Source organism: Oxyura jamaicensis, chromosome 16 (genome assembly GCF_011077185.1).
Source record: "Oxyura jamaicensis isolate SHBP4307 breed ruddy duck chromosome 16, BPBGC_Ojam_1.0, whole genome shotgun sequence".
NCBI classification, from domain to species: Eukaryota; Metazoa; Chordata; class Aves; order Anseriformes; family Anatidae; genus Oxyura; species Oxyura jamaicensis.
In genome coordinates, this window is record NC_048908.1 from 200,726 (window position 1) to 219,690 (window position 18,965).

At 48.9% G+C, this 18,965-nt stretch overlaps 3 protein-coding genes across 5 annotated transcripts in view; 2 read left to right on the plus strand and 1 right to left on the minus strand.

Annotated features, from left to right (window-relative positions):
* The window catches only part of LOC118175197 (zinc finger protein RFP-like), a 5,234-nt gene extending 2,067 nt beyond the window's left edge, over positions 1-3,167 (plus strand). For 2 of the 3 annotated variants that reach the window (XM_035341186.1, XM_035341188.1), the window contains 5 exons: positions 484-714; positions 811-833; positions 969-1,084; positions 1,735-1,764; positions 2,112-3,167. In XM_035341186.1, coding sequence (XP_035197077.1) covers positions 484-714; positions 811-833; positions 969-1,084; positions 1,735-1,764; positions 2,112-2,707 — 996 coding nt within the window. In that variant the 3' untranslated portion in view covers positions 2,708-3,167. The remainder of the gene's footprint in view (positions 1-483; positions 715-810; positions 834-968; positions 1,085-1,734; positions 1,765-2,111) is intronic. The other variant, XM_035341187.1, reaches the window with a different exon arrangement.
* Positions 3,168-5,361: 2,194 nt separating this feature from the next.
* Positions 5,362-9,794, plus strand: LOC118175205 (E3 ubiquitin-protein ligase TRIM39-like). The gene is made up of 4 exons (XM_035341200.1): positions 5,362-6,282; positions 6,836-6,858; positions 7,335-7,450; positions 8,935-9,794. Exons 1-4 carry the CDS (start codon positions 6,016-6,018, stop codon positions 9,453-9,455), a joined length of 927 nt encoding a protein of 308 aa, XP_035197091.1. The 5' UTR covers positions 5,362-6,015; the 3' UTR covers positions 9,456-9,794.
* Positions 9,795-10,920: 1,126 nt separating this feature from the next.
* On the minus strand, positions 10,921-15,858 carry LOC118175198 (E3 ubiquitin-protein ligase TRIM7-like). Its single transcript, XM_035341190.1, has 7 exons — positions 15,029-15,858; positions 14,248-14,343; positions 13,594-13,824; positions 13,451-13,473; positions 13,076-13,191; positions 12,226-12,255; positions 10,921-11,729 (listed from the first exon to the last, which is right to left on the minus strand). The coding sequence occupies exons 1-7, from the start codon at positions 15,524-15,526 to the stop codon at positions 11,215-11,217; spliced, it is 1,509 nt and encodes a 502-aa protein (XP_035197081.1). The 5' UTR covers positions 15,527-15,858; the 3' UTR covers positions 10,921-11,214.
* Between the last annotated feature and the right edge of the window lie 3,107 nt (positions 15,859-18,965).

Sequence of the window (18,965 nt, forward strand, 5' to 3'; positions counted from 1 at the left end):
TCTTTTCTTTTCTTTTCTTTTCTTTTCTTTTCTTTTCTTTTCTTTTCCTTTCTTTTCCTTTCTTTTCCTTTCTTCTCTCTCTCTCTCTCTTTTTTTTTAGTGTTAATTTCAGCCTTGCACTATCTGAATATCTCCCAGGACATGGGATCCTGACACCAACCCCATCTCCTTGAAGCAATAATCTGTTTTACTTGGGTGTGGTGAGGTTTTTCGGTAGCCCTCCCTCCTTCCCTGCCCATCTCACGCCCAAGGTAACCCCGATTCCAGCTGTATTCCTTCCACAATGGGATGGGATTGCTGCAGCCTGCAGAAAGAAAACCCAGGCAACCCCAGAAATATCCCATCGAGAGAAACTACCCTCAAAAATAATCCATGAAATAAGGTTTTGGCAGCTGTAAAGATTTTGGTGGGCACATCTTCTGCTGCATGGGGATGTCTCCTGCCCCTCTTATCCCTTTGGTTTTCTCTGTCTCATCCCGGCAGGAGAAAACCAAAAACGAAGGGAAAAAGATAGTGTGTGAATTCGAGCAGTTGCACCAATTTTTGAAAGACCAAGAGCGCCTCCTCCTGACCCAGCTGGCAGAGCTGGACCGGGCCATCTCCAGGGTCCAGGAGGAAGCGGTGGTGAAGGTCTCGGAGGAGATGGCCCACCTCGACACCCTGATCTGGGAGATGGAGGGGAAATTCCAGCAGCCAGCGAGCAAATTTCTGCTGGTGAGAGGCCAAAGCATCATATAAACTTTGTCAGAAAAAGCAGTCTTTGGTGTTTCTCTTCCATGACCCCCCTTTCCTCTCTCTTCCCACCTTTAGGACATCAGAAGACTCTTGCAGAGGTAACCCGGCTCCTTCTCATTTTCCCTTCACTCTGATGTTTGGAGAGGTTTGGAAACCACCTGGGCAAATCCTGAGGTCAGGGTTTCAGGTATATCAGGCTCCCCCACGTCTCCACCCTTTTGCCCTCTTTGCAGCTGTGAAGTGATGAAGTTCAACCCTCCCGTGGAGATTTCCCCCGATCTGGAAAGAAGACTTGAGGACTTCCTTCAGAAAAATGTCCTTGTGAGATGCACGCTGAGGAAATGCCAAGGTACTAAGCAGGGTCAGGAGAGGGCAGGTTGCTTCCTGAACCTGATATCTGGGAGAAATCGGGTTCTTGTGTGCTGGCTGCTAATGCAAAACCCACCTAGGACCTGTTGTAAATAAAGACAGCTGAGACTTAACCAGAGAAGGACATTGGCAGTTTTTCCCGGGGCAAAGATGAATTGGTGGGGAAGCAGAGATGAGCAAAAAACAAAACAGCCATGCTCCAAGGAGGTTCCTCTCCAAAGTCCCATGTAAAAAGCAAATTCAAATGGAGCTGATGGTGCAGTTCTTCCCATTACCTCCAAAGTGGTGGGACACTTCATGTGGGTACAAAGCCAGGGAGGGATGCTACACTGGGGGGATAAATTGTTCTCCTAGTCCCTCTCGGAGATGACTTTAACCTTGCTAGGAGATTCATCTCCCTGGTTTGGGGAGAGTTGTGTGGCTCTTACAGCATCACCCGAGCAAGTCAACCCAGACCTTTTACACATCCAGGCCCCTACATCCTCAATATTTCCCTTTCCAAGCCTCCCTTTTAGTTGTTTTGCCTCCCGTTTATCTGTTTTGCCTCCCCAGCCTGAACAATAAAGCTAAGCTGCAGCCAGTTTGCCTGACGCATAACCCTGATGCCGTGAAATCTCTCTCCTTTTTTAGATAGCCTGATGTTTAAATTGCAAGAGCCAAGTAAGTCGATAATGGCTGGTAAGGGGGGGTGGGAGAGTGGTTTTGGCTTGTGGAAGAGATCCCAGTGGGAAAAGCAATGCGATCCCATAGGAAGAGAAGGGGAAAGAAAGGGAAGGGGGGAGGCAGCCTGATGCTGTGATGCTCCTGGTTGCATCCAGGGGCTGAGATGTGGTCCTATAAAGCTAAACACCCCTCTGGGGGACAGGTGGAGGGAACACCTAAGAGCATTTGTACTTCCCCGTCTCCCCAAGTGAATTTCTAGCCATCCTCTCCCCATGAGAAACATCTCCAGCCTCTCCCAAGGCCAAGTCCTACCTCCATTACTCTCATTCTCTTTTTTCCTGCAGCCAACGTGACCCTGGACCCAGCCACGGCTCACCCCAACCTCCATCTCTCCGAGGACAGAAAACAAGTCAGGGGCCAACTGGTGCCGCAGGACCTCCCCGACAACCCGGAGAGATTCGACTTCGAGCCTTGTGTGCTGGGCTGTCAGGGCTTCACCTCAGGGAGGCATTTTTGGGAGGTGGAGGTGGGACAGGGGGGTGTTTGGGCCCTAGGGGTGGCCCGAGAGACAGCGAAGAGGAAGGGACCCATGAGCCTCACCCCCAAGGAGGGCATCTGGGCGCTGGAGGCTTATCACTCCCTTACATCCCCCCGTGCCAACGTGCGCCTGAACCAGCTTCCCAGGAGGATACGGGTCTCCTTGGACTACGAAGGGGGTCGGGTGGCGTTTTTCAGCTCGGATGATGATGCTCCTATCTTGGTCTATGGCAGGGCTTCGTTCAACGGGGAGAGGGTCCTCCCTTGGTTCAAGATGGGGATGGGGGCCCGCTTGCAAGAAATCACCCAAAACTCATCCTCAGAGGAGCAGTCCATGACCGGGCAGCTGATGTCCCCTCTGGATTGGGTTGGGTTCAGGTGTCCCCTCCGGATCTGTCCTTGAGATGTCTGTCAATCCTTAATGAAAGGGACATCTCCTGTGTGATGCCAGCTGTTTGCTGTGGTTACTTGGGACATCATGACAAGGGGGAGGCTTTGGGATGGCACCTCTACATGAGGATGGAGAGATGGGGACACCATCAGACAGCAGCGAGGAGGAAGGATCAACCAGTATGAGGGATGGAGGGAACAAAGGGGTTGATCGAGAATGGAGAACACCCAGGGCTTTCAAACACGTGGTCTTATTTATTCTGCCTTTAACTGAATCCTCCTATATATAAAGTCTTTATCTCTTTCCAGCATGTTTTCTTTCTGGCATCAATTGCAAGGCAGATCTAGAGTCTGTTCTGCAAAAGGAGGTGGCCTGTCACCACAAATAGCATTGCCTGGTTTGGTTTGTGGAGCTGGTCTCTATCTCTGTCTAGATCTCCAATATTTATTTTGAATAATAATAATAATAAAAAGTTGTCTTGCACTCTCCATTCTCTGCCTCACTATGGATGTATTTGTCTGGGTTTGTCTTCAGTCAAAAAAAAAAATAAGAAAAGCAGCACAGGTTGGGGACAACTTGCTCATCTTTCCACCTTCTCCAGTCACTCAAGCCCCCTCTGCAAGCAGTGAAGGGACACAAACCCACCTAGAAGGCACTTTTCCACACCATTACACATCTCCGTATTCCTGGATACTCCCAAGAAAATCCCATTTCTTCCTGTTGCCTGTTGAGGAGGAACAAGGTGGGATAAATTGTACTGGAGGCTCCTGCATCTGTACCAGTTAGATGTTCCTCAGCTATAAAAAGCAACCAGAGTGGACAGGTGAAATACAAGAGTTTACACTTTGCTTTAGCTCGCCTACATGGATTCCCTCAAAAACTGATGTTCTTCTAAGGAAACCCAAAAGAGGAAGCAGCACCTCTGAAATAAAGACAGGTTATTGATTATAGAACCAAGAAGAGGAACCAAAAGAGAGAGTGGGAGGGAGCAGATGACATCAGGCTCAGAATAACAGATGAGATATGAGTGGGCTCACTGTGACAAAGCCCCATATCACCATTCCCCCAGGTCCCAACGAGGGCAAACTTATGGCTGGTATCTTGATAGTGATATTTGCTGTGCTGTGATATCTTCCCTCCAAACATCTCCCTCAGTTTTGTGCATCACCTGATCCCATCAGTTGGGAAACATGGAGAATTTCACTGCAGGATGGAAAATCTGCAAAGCTAGAGAACCTGCAGTTGGTGCAGGAGCTTAAGCAAGAGGATTAACAAAAATAAACACAAAAAAGCAGGGAGAGTGTTGGTACAATTAGTGCTAAAGGGAAAGACTTCTGAGCAAATGGCCTTGAAGGTTTTTGCCCTTTGTCCCATCTCATTCCCTTTCCTTTATCTCTGCCAGGGAGGGGTCTGAAGCCATTTGTGATCTTTGTCACCCCGTGTGTTGTGTCTGAATCCTGAAACCAAACCAAGCCTGGCTGGGAAAGGCAGAGGGGCTATGAAATGACACGCTGTCGTTGCAGCAAGGACCAGAGGAGAAATGTGGGTGAAGAAGGGGAAAAGATCTCAGTCTGCTCTGCAAGGACGTGCTTGTGGGTTGCTGGCAGTCCCTGGGGTGCTGTGGTCCCACTGAGCTCCTCTAAGAAACAGCAGCTGCTGAGAAACGTGAGACAAAACACCGAGTTCCAGTAAGACTTGGGAGGTAGAGACCGATGTTCTTCTGACTTTAGGGCCACAGAAACCCTCTGATCTCCATCCAGCCCTCTCCCAGCTCCAATCCCCTTCCAGGGTGCCGCTCTGCTGCAGAAATTTGCAATGCGGATGGTGTCCGCCCCAGCTGGTTTTCCAGGCTCCGTAATCAGCAGGGAGAAGCCGACCCTTTTTTGGGTGCTCCCTGTTTGCCCAATCGTAGGCACCTCGTTTGGAGATGAAAGGAGCCGTGCCCCAGGCTCCGCTGATGCTGAGGAGCTGTTCTCCTCCAAAGAGCAAAGCAGCCCAGCTCAGACAGAGCTGGCTCATTAAATGCCCCCATTCACCCGGCTGCAGCCACCTCCTGCGACTGGCAGGGAAGGCAGCAGCATCCCAACCTGCTCACCCCAGGCCACGCTTCCCTGGGAAGTGCTTGCAGGGTTTTTGCTTCCAGTCCTTCTGCTCCTGGAGCAAGCGACTCCCCTGAGGCCCTTCCTGGTGGGAATAATTTGCTGGAAATGGGACTCGCCTCTCCAAACCTGGCCAAATGATGCAAATAGTAATAATAATTATAAAAACATAAGTATTTAGCCACGGAGCTTAACACAAAGCCAGTGGGTTAGAGATCACTTGGAAATATTTCACTGGGAGCTTAGAGCCAGGGCAGTGCTTCTTGGAGGGCATGTTATGGCTTAATGATGGGATGCAAAAGGCATGGTAGGGGTCCCGAGGACCTTGACTCGAGCTCCTTTGCATGCAAGCAGTTGCAATCCCTCTTCCAAGGTTTTGGCTGAACATCTCCCTCCTGTTTTTATGTTTTCCCCATCCACACCCCCAGCCTCAGAAGTTCCTCACGGCCGCCGCGGCCCGCCCGCGCGCGGGGCGGGGAAGTGTCTTCTGCCCCCAGCCCTTTTTTCCAGAGCAGGCTGATGGCTTTGTCCTAAAATGAAGATGACAAAAGCAGCAAGGTGATAGCCCTCGATGTCTCCCCGGGATAAGAAGCTGGAAGATTGACAAGGGAGAAACCCAACGCTCCCAGCACGTCTGACCAAGGGTGTCACCACCTCCTGCCCAGGAGACATGGCGCGAAGAGCAGACTTGCAGGCTCAACACACGCGTGAGCCCAGGACTGGGGAGGAACAGGAAGAGAAAGATCCAGCCCCATCAAAGGGATAAAAACAACAGGTTTTTTTAGTTTGCTTCAGAAGAAATTCAGACGGATATTAGGTTTTCTGAAGGAAGAGAGAGAAGGTCTCCGAGGAAGGAGAGCTACCCTGGAGTGCAGAAAACTGGAGGATCTGGTAGGTGTCAGCCTCCCTGGCCTGTCAGTCCCTGGGCACTAAGATATCATCTTTAGGATCATTTCTTTAGATCATTTTTGGCTCCTTGGCACCACTGCTGTGTCGTTAAGCCTAGGACCATCACAGCCTTCTGCCCAAATACATGCAAAGCTGATTGTGGCTTTTATCAGCAGGGAATATATTTCTGCCCAAATCCGTGTTGCTTTTTTTATTATTATTATTATTTTATTTTTTAAGCATCGAGTTTGATTCCACCCCCCTGATTTCTCCAGGAATTCAGCAAAAAGTTGGAAGGGATTCAGGTTGAACAGTGAGCTCCTCCTGTGGCAAATGCCTCTCCATGAGTTCCTCGTGGTATTTCCCGTCCCACTGCTCCTTTGTTTGCATCTTAAAAGGGATGGAGAGAAGCTGAGCCCTGGCAAACCGTGCTTGGATTTCGGGTTCCCAGGAGGATATGAGCTCTTCTTGCTTTCACAGCTGGAAGACCTGAAAAATGAGATTGAGAAGAGGCAAGCAAAAGCCACCACCAAGCTCTCGGAGGAGATTTCCCAGCTGGACAGCCTGACAAAAGCACAGGATAAGAAGAGCCAGCAATCGGTGAGTGAATTCCTCCGGGTGAGAGAAGGGAAACTTTATCAAGGGAAAATCTTTAGGAAGGGGACCCCATCTTTAGGACTGTGACCCCAAATAGCTGTTGGCATGGGCAATGGGCAGAGGGTCCCAGGTGGGGGTTGCTCAGGGCTGTTAATGTCTGTTAATGCTCCCTGGGGCCCCACTGATCTGCAATGGCTTAGTGGCATTATGGAGCAAAGCAGACTCGTCTCCAGGGTGTCCAGTACAGGATGAAAGGCAACTGCAGCAAGAGGAATTTTGGTGAGATCTAAGGACACAATTCTTCCTCATAAGAGTGGTGCCTACCTGGGACAAGGTTCCTCAGCATGGGGACATCTCCATCCTTGAACATCCAGAAGTTCCTTGGACACAGCCCTGAGTAACATGAGCTGGCTGACCTTCCTCCATGCAGAGGGTTGGGGCAGAGACCCGAGAGGTTCATCCCCAGCTGAACAATTCACTAATTCTGTGGTTTGCGTAGAAAATGGCTCACACGGTGACCTGAGCTTCCTTTCTTCTTTCTCTCTTCTGCCCCTAGGATGTGAAAAGCCTCGTTACCAGGTACGTGGTCTCTCTGAAAAGCTGTTTCTTGACTTTTTCAAGAAGCAATGACCATAGAGGAGAAAACTCCTCACTGGCTGCTGGATGTTCTTCTGCTTCAGGGAAATTGCAAGAGTCTGGAAGGGTGTTTTGGGGACCACCGCTATGTGTTTGTATCTGCTCTTCCCAATGGATCCTTTCTTGACCATTCTGGGGTTAAAATAATCAAAGGAGTTTTAGTATCAAAATTGAATCTCCATATGGCAAAGGCTAGTTTTAATTCACTGCAATAGCTTGACTCTTTTCTCTTGCTTAGTCTGTCCGAGCAAGGCCTTTCTCTATCAAAAAGTAATGAATTAATTAATCCAAGCAAGGAAGTTCAGGCTTTGCTTTTCTTGAAGTTTGGGTTGTCAAGGGGATGAGCATCACGATCACCTCATTCCTGGTGGTATCAGATTTCCTGAAATGATTACAGTCACTCTGGAATTTGTCTCCAGGTGTGGGAAAGTGACTTTCCAGTTGCCAGTGAATGTTTCTCCAGAGCCAGAAGAGAGATTCTGTCATTTCTCATGGAGGAATAGTGCTCTGAAGGAAACCCTGAAGAAGCTTCAAGGTACTGAGATGGGTTATAGGAGGGGAAAAAAATAATACTGGCTGTATTTTGGTAAGAGTTGGAAGAGCTGACCTGCCCTTTGCTCATTCTGGACACTCTTTGGGAACAGAAATACTGCAGAGAACCTGAGATGGAAGAGCAAAAGCTATTCCTGGGCAAAAGAAATGACAAATTGAGACCCACATGACTTAATGCCTCATTTGCCACACTCTTAATTACATATGTTTTGTTGCAATTCCTGAAAAATGTTCATGGATGGGCTGCTCTCTGTCTCTGCTACCCTCCAGCCTCGCCTATCCCCAAATTGTCTTTTGCTGAGCATGAGAAACTAAAGCAGCCATACCTGTTAGACAAAGGTGTGCCTAGACCCATAAACCATGTTGAAATTGGCCAAAAATAGATGCTGAAGGAAGAATACAAAAAAATCAGGGCAACCAAACTAGTTTTCTTAGCCCTGCAGCCAGAATCTCGGTGTAACGCTTGAGGAAGCCTGCCCCAGGGCAGAGCCCTTGCCTTGATACCTAACCATTTCCCTGAAACAAATATGGCAAGTGGATTGACCTCATTCATCAGCCCTGTCTTCAGATTTTAGCTCTTTTTTTTTAAACTACAGGGTTAGATGAACCAGTCTGGTCTTGTCCTACAGTTGGTGCTCACTCTAGGAGATGAAGCACTTGAGACTTTGCTGTTTTACATCCCATGTATTGCTTTCCATGATTTTTTTCTCCCCTCAGCATTTCTTTTGGGCCAATGCAGCGGAAAGTCAGCAAAAATATCTGCATGAACCTGTTGTTATTACTCTACCCACTGTGCACCTTGTCTTCTTGGTGGTTTGGGGCTTCAAAACTGTCTTTCTGCTTGGCATACAGCACCTGCATGTGAGAGGGGCCTCCATGCTCCTTGTACCTTCTGCTTCAGGACCATTTTACCACTTTGATGCCAGCCTGGGTCATTGTGGTCTCCTCACAGAGTGGTTGAGGTTGGAAGGCACCTCTGGGTCCATCTGGTCCTACCATCCTACTCAAGCAGGGCCACCTACGGCAGGTTGCCCAGAACCATGCCCAGATGGCTTTTGAACATCTCCAAGGTTGGAGACTCCACAACTCTCTGGGTAACTCGTGCCAGTGCTTGGTCACCTGCACAGGGAAGAAGCAATTCCTGATGTTCAGATGGAACCCCTTGTGTTCCAGTTTGTGCCCATTGCCTCTTGTCATGGCACTGGGCACCACTGAGAAGAGTTTGGCCCTGTCTTCTCTGCACCTCCCTTGTGGGACTGATAGACCTTCATGGGCCTCCTCTTCTCCAGGCTGAGCAGGCCCAGCTTTCAGCCTCTCCTCATAGGAGAGATGCTTCAGTTCCTTCATCCTCTTCATAGCCCTTTGTTGACTATCTCCTGCATGTCCATGCTTTTTTTTTTGTAGCCCCCCCCATATCCTCAAGGCCTCAACCCTGCTCCTGACACCCCCTTGTCCCCCACCCCACAGCCAGCATCACCCTGGACCCTGACACAGCTCACCCTGACCTCATCCTCTCCGAGGACAGAAAGAGCGTGAGACGTGGAGAAGCACGGCGGGACCTGCCTGATAACCCCGAGAGATTTGACTACTGGCCCTTCGTGTTGGGCTACCAGAGCTTTGCCACCGGCCGGCACTGCTGGGAGGTGGAGGTGGGGGATGAAGGGGACTGGGCCGTTGGGGTGGCCAAAGAGTCCATCGCTCGGAAGGGACAACTCAGCCTCTGCCCCAAAGGGGGGATCTGGGGGGTGGAGAAGTGGGGGGGACAGATCCGGGCACTCACCACCCGCAAGGTGACCCTCCTACCCCTGCGGATGCTGCCCAGGAGGGTCAGCGTCCACCTGGACTATGCCGGAGGGACGGTGGCATTTTTTGATGCTGATGAAGGGGGGCTTATATTCATTTTTTCCCGAGCTGCATTCACTGGGGAGAGGGTCCACCCATGGCTCTGGGTGGTGGGGGCCAGGTCTCAGCTCAGACTATGTCCCTGAGACACAGAAATCAGCACCCCCCATAATTTCCATAGCCTTGTTGGACAGCCACTTGGCTTCCGTGCTACCCTTGGGGCCGTGGGGAACAGAAGAAATGGGGGGACTTTGGCTTTTAAAGGTCCTTCATCCCCTTGAGACTAGGGGATTGATATTGGTGAGGAATGTCGGGCAAAAAAAAAAAAAAAAGAAAAAAGAAAAAAAGGAAAAAGTGCTGCAGAAGGGACCTGGGGTGTGGAAGTGGAAAATGGTGGGCAAAGGGAAAAAAAACACAGTGGCAGAAAGGCAAAATTTCACAGCATTTATATCAAATTTATATCAAGTTTCCTTGATCAAATACAGTTGTCCCTATCTGAGATGGTCATGTTCAAATCAAGTGGTCCAAACTTTACCTCCTTTTTTTTTTTTTTTTTTTTTTTTTTTAAATAATAATAATAAAAGAATTAAAGAGATGTCGTTCACTTGGGAGTATTGTATAAAACCTTGAGGCCTCATTTCAAATGTCAAGAGCTTTTTAGTTTCTTGTCTCTCTCTTTGTGTTTATCTGCCTGTTTTTGGAGGACTGGATGGGATGTGGGGAGCTGGATATGAAAATTGGCCTAGATATTGTAAACAAAAATAGTAATTTTGACTGGTGCTTTTACCTAAACCCCCAAGACAATGTTTTAATCTAACCAGTTTGGGGGAAAAGAAAGGGTTAATTACATAAAACTGATCAGTAAAAGTTATAATGTGTGGGTGGGGTGGAATCACGAGGCCCAGTTGGCAGAGCCTAGCCAAAACGCTACCAACCCCAAACGTATCTGTGCAGATGGATCCTCCCCCAACATCCCATTAATTGCACGGGAAAATCACCCTACAACAAAGAGTTCCTCCCTTATAAAAGGTGGCCAGTCGAGATGTTTGTGATGGAAAGTTCACCTACAGCCAAGCTGCTCCTGAGCCTCAACCATTTCCTCTCTTCTAAAATGTTTGACATTTGAAGCCTCAGAACGCTGTAACAATCATTAATAATAAAATATTTTCTTCCCCTGTGTCTTTCTCTCTGGTTGAGACTGCCAGTAGACAGGGGATCCATGTGGCATGTGGCTTTCGAGAATGGCCCTAGGTCACCTTCATGTGGCTTGTGGACCTTTCTGGGTGCAGGCACAGCCAACTAATAGCCTCTGTGCAGATACCAGCAATGGGACTTAGTCAGCCAAAACCCAGTCCCCCTTGAAACTGCCAACAAACTTTTTAGGTGTGATATCCCTCATCCTCAGGGTCATGCTTAAAATCTGTCACATAACTCAGAAGTATAAATGTCCCTGTTTTTCTCCAGCTGTTGTACTGAGTTTGCAGTGCCCAGCTTAGAAATAAAACATGCTGATCTCCACAGATAAGAGAAACCCATGCCAATCCCAGTGACTTCCCCTTAATCCCCATGAACCTGACACCCAGAAGTAGCGAATAACCAGACAGAAGAACATCACAGCATGTAAACCTTTTTACTTCATCTGAAACCTTAAGACTGGAGAAGCTACCAGTCTGGTGCAAGAAGTTTTGGGGCAGATGTGGCTCCATCTGTCAGCCACCGATACCCCAATCTGGCAATTACAGTTTGGGATAGCAGCCCACAGAGACACCTAGCCCTTTGGGGTCATTGAGAAGGCCAGAAAAGAGGCCAGAAAGGCCAGCTAGGAATGTGGTAGGAGTCCTCCAAAGTGCTAGGAATGGGGGTGTTGGGGACATAAAATTTGTGTTTGGGTAAGAAGGGAGAGCTTCAGGGACACAACGTGATCTGAGACCCCTCACTCCACACCAAGAACCAGGGGTGAACACTGTCCCCTTTGAATGAGGCTGCTGAGAAAATGAAGATCAAGGCCTTCCTATCAACATCAAAAAACGCCACCTGACCCCTCTCATAGTCCAGGGTGATCCGGACCCTTCTGGGGACCTGGATTTGGGATAACGGCGTGCGCTCAAAGGAGGTGAGAGCCCAAAACTGGTCCTCACACAGACCCATAGACCACAGCTCAACCTCAGGGCTCACAGGGGTCTCTTCTCTCCTCTTCAAAGACTCCCTGGCCACACCAACAGCCCAGGAGCCTTTGGGTGTCACCTCCACCTCCCAGCAACATCTCCCTGAGGTGATGCCCTCGCAGCCCAGCACGGAGGGATCGGGGCCAAATCCCTCATCAGGTGCATCCTGCTGCGCATCTTCCCACCTTACGCTCCTCCTGTCCTCCGACACGGCGAGCTGGGGGTGAGCCGTGGATGGATCCAGGGTCACATTCACTGGAAATTAAACCAAAACATTTTCCCATGGCAGCAGGCTCTGCCTTGCTGCTGGGATTGAGCAAGGAGGTCCTGCAGCACCATTCACCCCATCCCTTGGGATACTCTACCCTTTCTGATGTTGGTTGCTTTCCCCATTCCGCAGGTGAACATCAGAAGAAGCTTCCCAAGGGAGTAGGAGAGCAAACCCCAAGCATGGGAGACTTTTTGGCTCAAAAAAATGCCAAACAGGGCACTTGGTCCCTGAACATAGAGGTGTGAGGGGCAGAGTTGATCTTCATATAGCTTAGCATCTCCATTGAGAGAAATGAATCCATCAGCACATTGTGGTGAGGATTCCCTGGCTCCTTATGATGTTCCCCCCCTCCTTCTCATTTTGTCGTTCAGATACAGAGGCGTCTTCCCCAAATAAGCCTCCAACTCATGGCCCATCCCATGCTGGGTTCAGCCTCCCCTTGGGTTTTCCCACTCCCTCATCTCCAGGAGATGGACTTACTCTTTTCAGGCAGCTCAAACATCAGGATGTCTAAAACAGAGGGGAGAAAGAGAGGCATTATCTATTTGATATAACGTGCTGGCATCAGTGTGTGTATGAAAGCAGAGAGGTTGTTCTGCCCTGCTCAGATCACAGCTTGTGCGAGATGTCTGCAGGGAGATGGAAGAAATGTGATGCACAATCCAAGGAGAGCAAAAGGAAACAAGAAACGTTTAGGATTTGGACTATTTTCTGTGCTATTTCCTCAACCAGGGATTTCAAAATCATTTTAAGAGCAGGTTGCCCCCAAAGAAGTGGAAATCCCACCACATGCTGGGGAGCAGAGTTGGCTGGAAGCTAAAGATAATCATAAATTTGAGTTGGTTTTCAGATAGAGCTTTCTGAATCTAAGTGGGGAGGAGTGTTGAGTCTGCATGCAAGAAGATGATGATGTTCACACTGCAGTGTAAATGCAGTCCTGGTCCCTTGGATGCTCTTGCCAGGAACCAGGACCCCCCTTCCCTGGCTGTGCGCTCTGGTTTCTTTCTGAAGGCTTCCTCCCAGCACTGAGTCTATTTTTTGGGGGGTATCTCAGCATAGATCCACATCGCAGTGCAGGTGGAGCCAGCTGGATCTCACATTTCTCACTTGGAAAAGGTTGGGCAACTCTACAAAGGCAGGCAGGCTGGATTCCCATTATAGAATTAGCCTGAAGAGCACCTGGGTTTTGCCTGACAACTGTTTCATCTCCAAAAAATCCATCACAATTCCCCCTACTGATTCCAATAAATGTGATTTATGCTCTAAGTGGATGCAATCTGTGCTCCCACAGACATTGCTCCATCTCCCCATCCCTGTCCATGCTCAATACCTTTGAAGTTCCCCAGAGTCTCCTCTAGAGCAATATTTTTCTCCCTGAAGTGACTGATTTTATTTTCCAGCTCTGGAAGAAGCAGCGTGGGCTGCTGGAAGTTTTCCTTTCCAAACCTAGAGGAAGAGGGAGAGGAAAGAGAGGTCAGGACGCATCTCTGAGAGACACCAAGAAAGATTTTCGTGCACAGCCATAGCTCAGAGGAGCTGGTGCAGTATTTAATAAATATGTTGTCTATTCTGTGATGGGTAGTGACACTTCAGCTCTCAGCCACAGCCCATGAAGCCAAACCCGTGCCTGTCCTGCTCAACACAATGTCCAACCCCTTCCCCAGCTTGAGGGTGGGAGAAGAAGTTCAAGAAGCCCCATCCATACCTGCTCAAGGTGCCTCTGATATCCTGGAAGAGAGAGAAGATATAAGAAAATCAGGGAATGCATCTTGGCAGCAAAACATTAATGAAACCCCAGCATCTTTGGAGCAGGGCACAGCCAGGTTTAGCTGCATCATGGGACAATACCTGCAGAAATTTACTTGCTGGCTCCTGGCACTTCTCCTCCATCTCCTGGATCAGGGTATCCAGGTGAGAGATCTCCTTTGTCAGGTTGGTGATGTTTTCTTCCTGCATTTTCTCCACGGCCCTCTCCAGCTCCGCCAGCTGAGCCAGCAGGTAACGTGCCTGGTCCTCCAGGAAGAGACGCAGCCCTTCAAACGTGCCCAAAACCTTCTGCCGTTCGGCCTCTGTCTTCTCCTGTGAGGAGGGGACACAAGAGGTGGGTGCAGGATGAGGCAGCAAAGTCCTGCACCGACCCTTGAATGCACACCTAGAAAGGGTCAGTGCCCTGAGCATCCTAAAATGTGTTACAGCAGGGGCATCCCGAAGACTTCCAACACATCCAGACATGATTCTCCATCCAGAGCAACCAAACCCACTCAGAATTTGCTTGGCATTCAGCAACTGAGCCCTTTTCAGGGCTCCGGGTTCTGCCTTTTTGTAATTTTTTTCCCTACAATCCAGGGCAAAAAAAAGACTCAGGCAGCATTTGGCTTGGTCCATGGAGAGAGACCCCATACCCAACGCTCAGCAGGATGATTATCCATGCAGCATCTCATCTAAAGCCAAAAGGAGATATCCAGACCTCCATCCCTGCTCCAAAAAAAAATAGACACTTACTAAATACTCCCAGTTTCTCCTCATTTCAGCCTCTCGAAAGCCCAGGAGTCTGTCTCTGTCTTCCTTCAGTGTTTGCAGATGGGCTTGGATTTGTCCCTGAGGGAAGAAAACAAGAGCCCACGTCTTTGGAGGGTGCAGACAGCCTAAAAAACGGACATGTGGAAGGGGGATTGTGCTGTGCTCAACTCCGGAGCTTCTCCTCGTGTTTCTCTTGGTCCAGAAGGATCCAAAATTTTGGGTCTAGGAATGCTTTAAATGGAAATAAATGCCACAAAGTGGAGAAAGGTTTTTCCACCTGCTCTTTTCCTTTCTCAAGATGATTTAACTTACTGATACAGAAAAAAAAAAAAAAAAAAAAAAAATTCTTATTTTTCTTATTTTTGACTGGGATATATTCCTGCTGGTTTAGAGAGCATCACAGGATCCACAGATGTCTGCTCAGCACCAGAGATGGACAAAGGCTTGAGTTCTGCACGGGGAGAGAGGGGATGAAGACCTCCCCCCTTTGGCTGCGGAATATCTTTAGATTAACTGCTCGACCAGGCTGAGAAGAGAGGCAGTGGAAACACTGGTGCGTGGTCTACGTTGTCATTTCGAAAGAGGTCAGCTCACAAACACCCAGACGGGGGGAGGACAACGCTTCTGCCCCCAGATTACAGCCCTGGGTGGGGGGTGGGATGATTTGCAGCCCTATGATTAAGTGCTGGGAGCGAACATCACACCGCAATGGTGCCGATTCATCGGCTAGTGCATATCTGGGTGGAAAAAAATAAAGCTTTACCTTGTATTCCTGGACAGCCTCCTGCACAGGAAGCATGGTGTGAGTCCGGTGCACCCGGGACTCCCGGCAGATCATGCAGATGAAGGTTTCGTCGTCTTTGCAGAAGACGTTCAGAGGCTCCCGGTGCCTCTCGCATCCTTCCTCCTCCACCGCCTCCCCTCTGGCTGCCTGCAAACTCAACCTCTTGGCTATTTCGAGGACCCTTGCCAGCTCCCGGCTGGGACGAAAGCTTCTCTCCGGGGCCGTCTCTTTGCACTGAGGGCAGGAGAAATTCGCCGTGGACCACTCCCAGCAGCGGGTGATGCACGCCCGGCAGAAATTGTGACCGCAGTGGATGGAGACGGGGTCTCGGAAATATTCCAGGCAGATTGGGCAGGAGGCTTCGCTGGGGAGCTTGGCGACAGGGCTGGGTGCAGCCATGGGGCCCCCGGTGCAAACCACCGCGAGCCACCGACTTTCATTTTCCTCCGCGCGAGGGAAAGGCGTTTCCCTTCCCATCACCCCAGCGCTCGGGGTGGGCAGAGCTAGAGATGATCCTGGGGTGGGACAGGGGAGAGCAGGTGATGCCCAAAATATCTGCACGGGTGCCCATGGGTTGGCAGAATGGGTCTACACACGCTGGGGGTCTTCACCAAGGATGGGGAAAGGGATCCCTGCCAAAAATCGGGGCAAGATCCTCACCCTGGAGGAGCTGGGGATGGGAGTAAGGGGGGTTTTGGAGGGGGCTTGGCTTGGAAAAAATGGAGAAGGGCATCCTTGGAAAGGGGGAAGAGGATTTGGGAAGGTTGGGAAAGCACACGTGGGGGCCAGCATTGGTTCTGCAGCAAACAGCACCCCAAAAAAGTGAGACCCCATCCAGCTCCCTCTGACCCCGGGAGCTTTACAACCAGCTCCCCCCCCCCCCTTTTTTTTTTTTTTTGCATCCTGTGGCCAAATCCTGCCTCCATGGGGTCTGGGCACTAAACTGCTCCCACCTTCTTCATTGCAAACCACATCAAATCCCAAGTCCTGGCTGATGAGCTTCGTGTTTCTCCAGGTACAGAGGGATGCCAGCCCCACAGGGATCCCATTTCTCGCTCGATAGGCTCCAGATGTCCCAGCCAAGAATATTTTCAGCCCCCAGCTTCCAGCTGCAAAGAGCACTTGCTCCTTACATCCCTCTGGGAAAGTCTGTCGGCATCAGGGGGTCTTTGAACCTCTTTTATTTATTTATTTTTTACATTTTATCTATCCTCTGCAGTTGATCCATCCCATAGCTTTGGCCACCACCATCCTGTCCTCTCCACCTCTGCAGAACTGGACACCAAACACCCTGAAAACAAACCATTTCCCCCCCCCCAGACCCATTTTTCAGCTACCTCGTGTGGCTGATCACAGGAAAAAGCACACCCTTTTCCTGGCCTGCATTTATATTTAACCCCTAAACGACAACCTGAGAGACTGAAGGAAGGAGGCAGGAGCTAAAGCAATGCAAAGAAAAGGGAAAACCTAACAGCAATTTTGGGGTTGCCTCCTGAATTCCTTCCTCTAATTGATGGCTGGAAGCAATTAAGCAGAAGCCCATCATAAAAGCTTTGATTACCCATTTTCTATCTCCCCTTGCAGAGAGGCATTCAACAAAAATCCCTCTTTCAAAAAAGAGCCTCCAGCTCCCTCATGAGACCACACTCGCTCACAGCTCTGTTGCTTACAGTGAGCTCAGGGCTCATTTGCAGAGGGGTGTAATTATTTTTAACCTGTAGGGAGCACTACTAGAAGGCTTTAGTTGCAAGAAAACAAATAGAAATGCACTGAGCCTTCTTTTAGCAGCTGGGCTGGGTTATCTGAAGTCAAGCTAAGCCTTTAGGGAGCTTTACCCTAAGGTTTAGGGTTGACATTAAGGGAAATTAGTACATCAAAGTACCCCATCATCCCCTTTTCTGTGACTTATTGCTGTTTAACACCAAGTTCAACATCACTTAGACATCGCAAATGATGCTTCACCCACTCCCTTGTGAGGGCTTGCCTCACCTACATTTTGCCTAAAACAATGGGCTCAAGCACCCCTAAAACACTCATATTTTCTCCATAATGGGATAGGCAGCTCCAAATCTTTGCTGAGTTTTCTTAGGGGATAAAAATCCCTTAGCCAGGGCATTAGAATCATGAAGGCAGCCCGTGGGGTGCAGGGATCAGCAGGTCCGTAGCCACACATGGGTGCTCCACCAAAGCAGCTTGCAAAAGTACTGAAAACCAAAGAACTGAGCTTAAATAGAGTCCCTGTGCCATGGGATAGGTGGGGGGCTCAGGTGGAGGCTGCTCAGGGCCATTAATGCTCGTTAGTGCCCCCAGGGCTTGGTAGAATCAAGTGACACGGCTGGATTTGGGGAAGATGCGATGCTTTTTCAGGTGCACTGAGCTCTGCTTCAAGCCCCAGACGGGCACAGCAGAAAGAAAAGCTGCTGCAGGTGGTTGCTCCGAGGTTATGGTGATTATGCAGCTCATGTAGGTAATTGGGGGAGGAAATGTGGCTTGTGCCAGGAAGGAAAGAGGCGATGAGGCTGTTGGCATTCATGGGCCAGCAGGAGGAAGCAAAGCAGGAGAGAAAAAAAGTGCCCTCAATGCAAATCCCAGCATCAGTTCCTCCGTGTGTCTCATTCCCTAATAAGTCAGCCCTTAACTCCAGATTAACGCCCCTCCTAAAAATAAAATAAAATAAATAAAATAAAATAAGAATAATAAAATAAATAAAATAAATAAAATAAAATAAAATAAAAATAATAAAATAAAATAACAATAAAATAAAATAAAAAATAGAATAAAAAATAAAATAAAAATAAAATAAAATAATAAAAAAATAGTAAATAAAAGACCTTGAATGTGAAACCATACCACCAGTTTCATTCTGAGTGCTCATAGGCACGGAAATCTGCACCAGAAAATCATGATGCCACCCCCCCAAAAAAAACCCTGCAAACCAATAACCACAGATGTGTTATTTACGGATGTTTTCAGAAAATGTGTTGTTGCTTCGTTAGGCAGCATCGTCCCAGTGCAAATACACCCTGTTCGTTTGGGCACATAAAGGGCTTTGGCCAGGTAGCAGCTATTCCATGGGTCAGTGGTCGGTGGGATTGAGTGAATTTTGGGGATTTTTATCTAATAGGATGGAGAACGAAGTTCTTGTCCCTCCAGAACAGCTGCAGGAAGATGATGGAGGGGAGGGCATTTGTCACTTTGGCATCCTCATAGCTAATTTTGGCATTATTATAGCAAGTTTTGGGTGAGGTTTTGGATTCAGGGCTGGCTACTACAGCCCGAGGCTTTGCAGGAAAACAAAAAAAACCTGCTTGTTCACGTGATAAGGTGTGATATCGATGTGATACGTGATTAATTTATGTGATAGATGTGATATTCCAACCTAAACAACCCGGTTGTTCAACGCTGCTGAATTATCACATCTCCCCCCAAAAATGCGGTGGCAAAACGCTGATGGAAGCTCTCCCACCACCAGCTGGAGGAGAAAATGTCCCTGGGCAGAGGATGGATATGGCTTTTTGTGGAGTTTTTTTTTTTTGTTTGTTTGTTTTTTTTTTTTTTTTTTTTTCATTTACATGGCAAAAGGAAATCCCCGTCCTTCCCTCAAGCACAGGCAAGCCTGGAGGAGAAGGGAAGGTAAAAATAAGCGGGTGAGTGGTAATTGCTTGGCTCCGGGCTTAGCACCGAGCCGTGAAAGAACCAGCATCCTGTTCAAAAGGAGAAGCGAAAGCAGCAATGAAAGTATTTTAGCTGCACGAACGCAAACGAGACAGTGGTGAAATCAGCAGCCAGGCATGCAGAATAAGAAAGGGCTGAAAACGAGCAGCGAAGGATGTGTTTGGTGGTTTGGCACAAAGAAGGGAGCCTTATCAAGCTCTGTTCCCGTGCCCTTCAATTAATTAATCCCTTAAGAGTGCAC

Excerpts from the sequence above, each read along its gene's own strand:
- LOC118175198 (XM_035341190.1), bottom strand. The coding sequence starts at position 15,526 with ATGGGAAGGGAAACGCCTTTCCCTCGCGCGGAGGAAAATGAAAGTCGG. Across the intron at positions 14,344-15,028 it reads AGGCTGTCCAGGAATACAAG|GGACAAATCCAAGCCCATCT; the intron begins GTAAAGCTTTAT and ends TTCTTCCCTCAG. Across the intron at positions 11,730-12,225 it reads GTTTGAGCTGCCTGAAAAGA|TGAATGTGACCCTGGATCCA; the intron begins GTAAGTCCATCT and ends TTTAATTTCCAG.
- LOC118175205 (XM_035341200.1), top strand. The coding sequence starts at position 6,016 with ATGCCTCTCCATGAGTTCCTCGTGGTATTTCCCGTCCCACTGCTCCTT. Across the intron at positions 6,283-6,835 it reads ATAAGAAGAGCCAGCAATCG|GATGTGAAAAGCCTCGTTAC; the intron begins GTGAGTGAATTC and ends TTCTGCCCCTAG. Across the intron at positions 6,859-7,334 it reads GTGAAAAGCCTCGTTACCAG|GTGTGGGAAAGTGACTTTCC; the intron begins GTACGTGGTCTC and ends ATTTGTCTCCAG.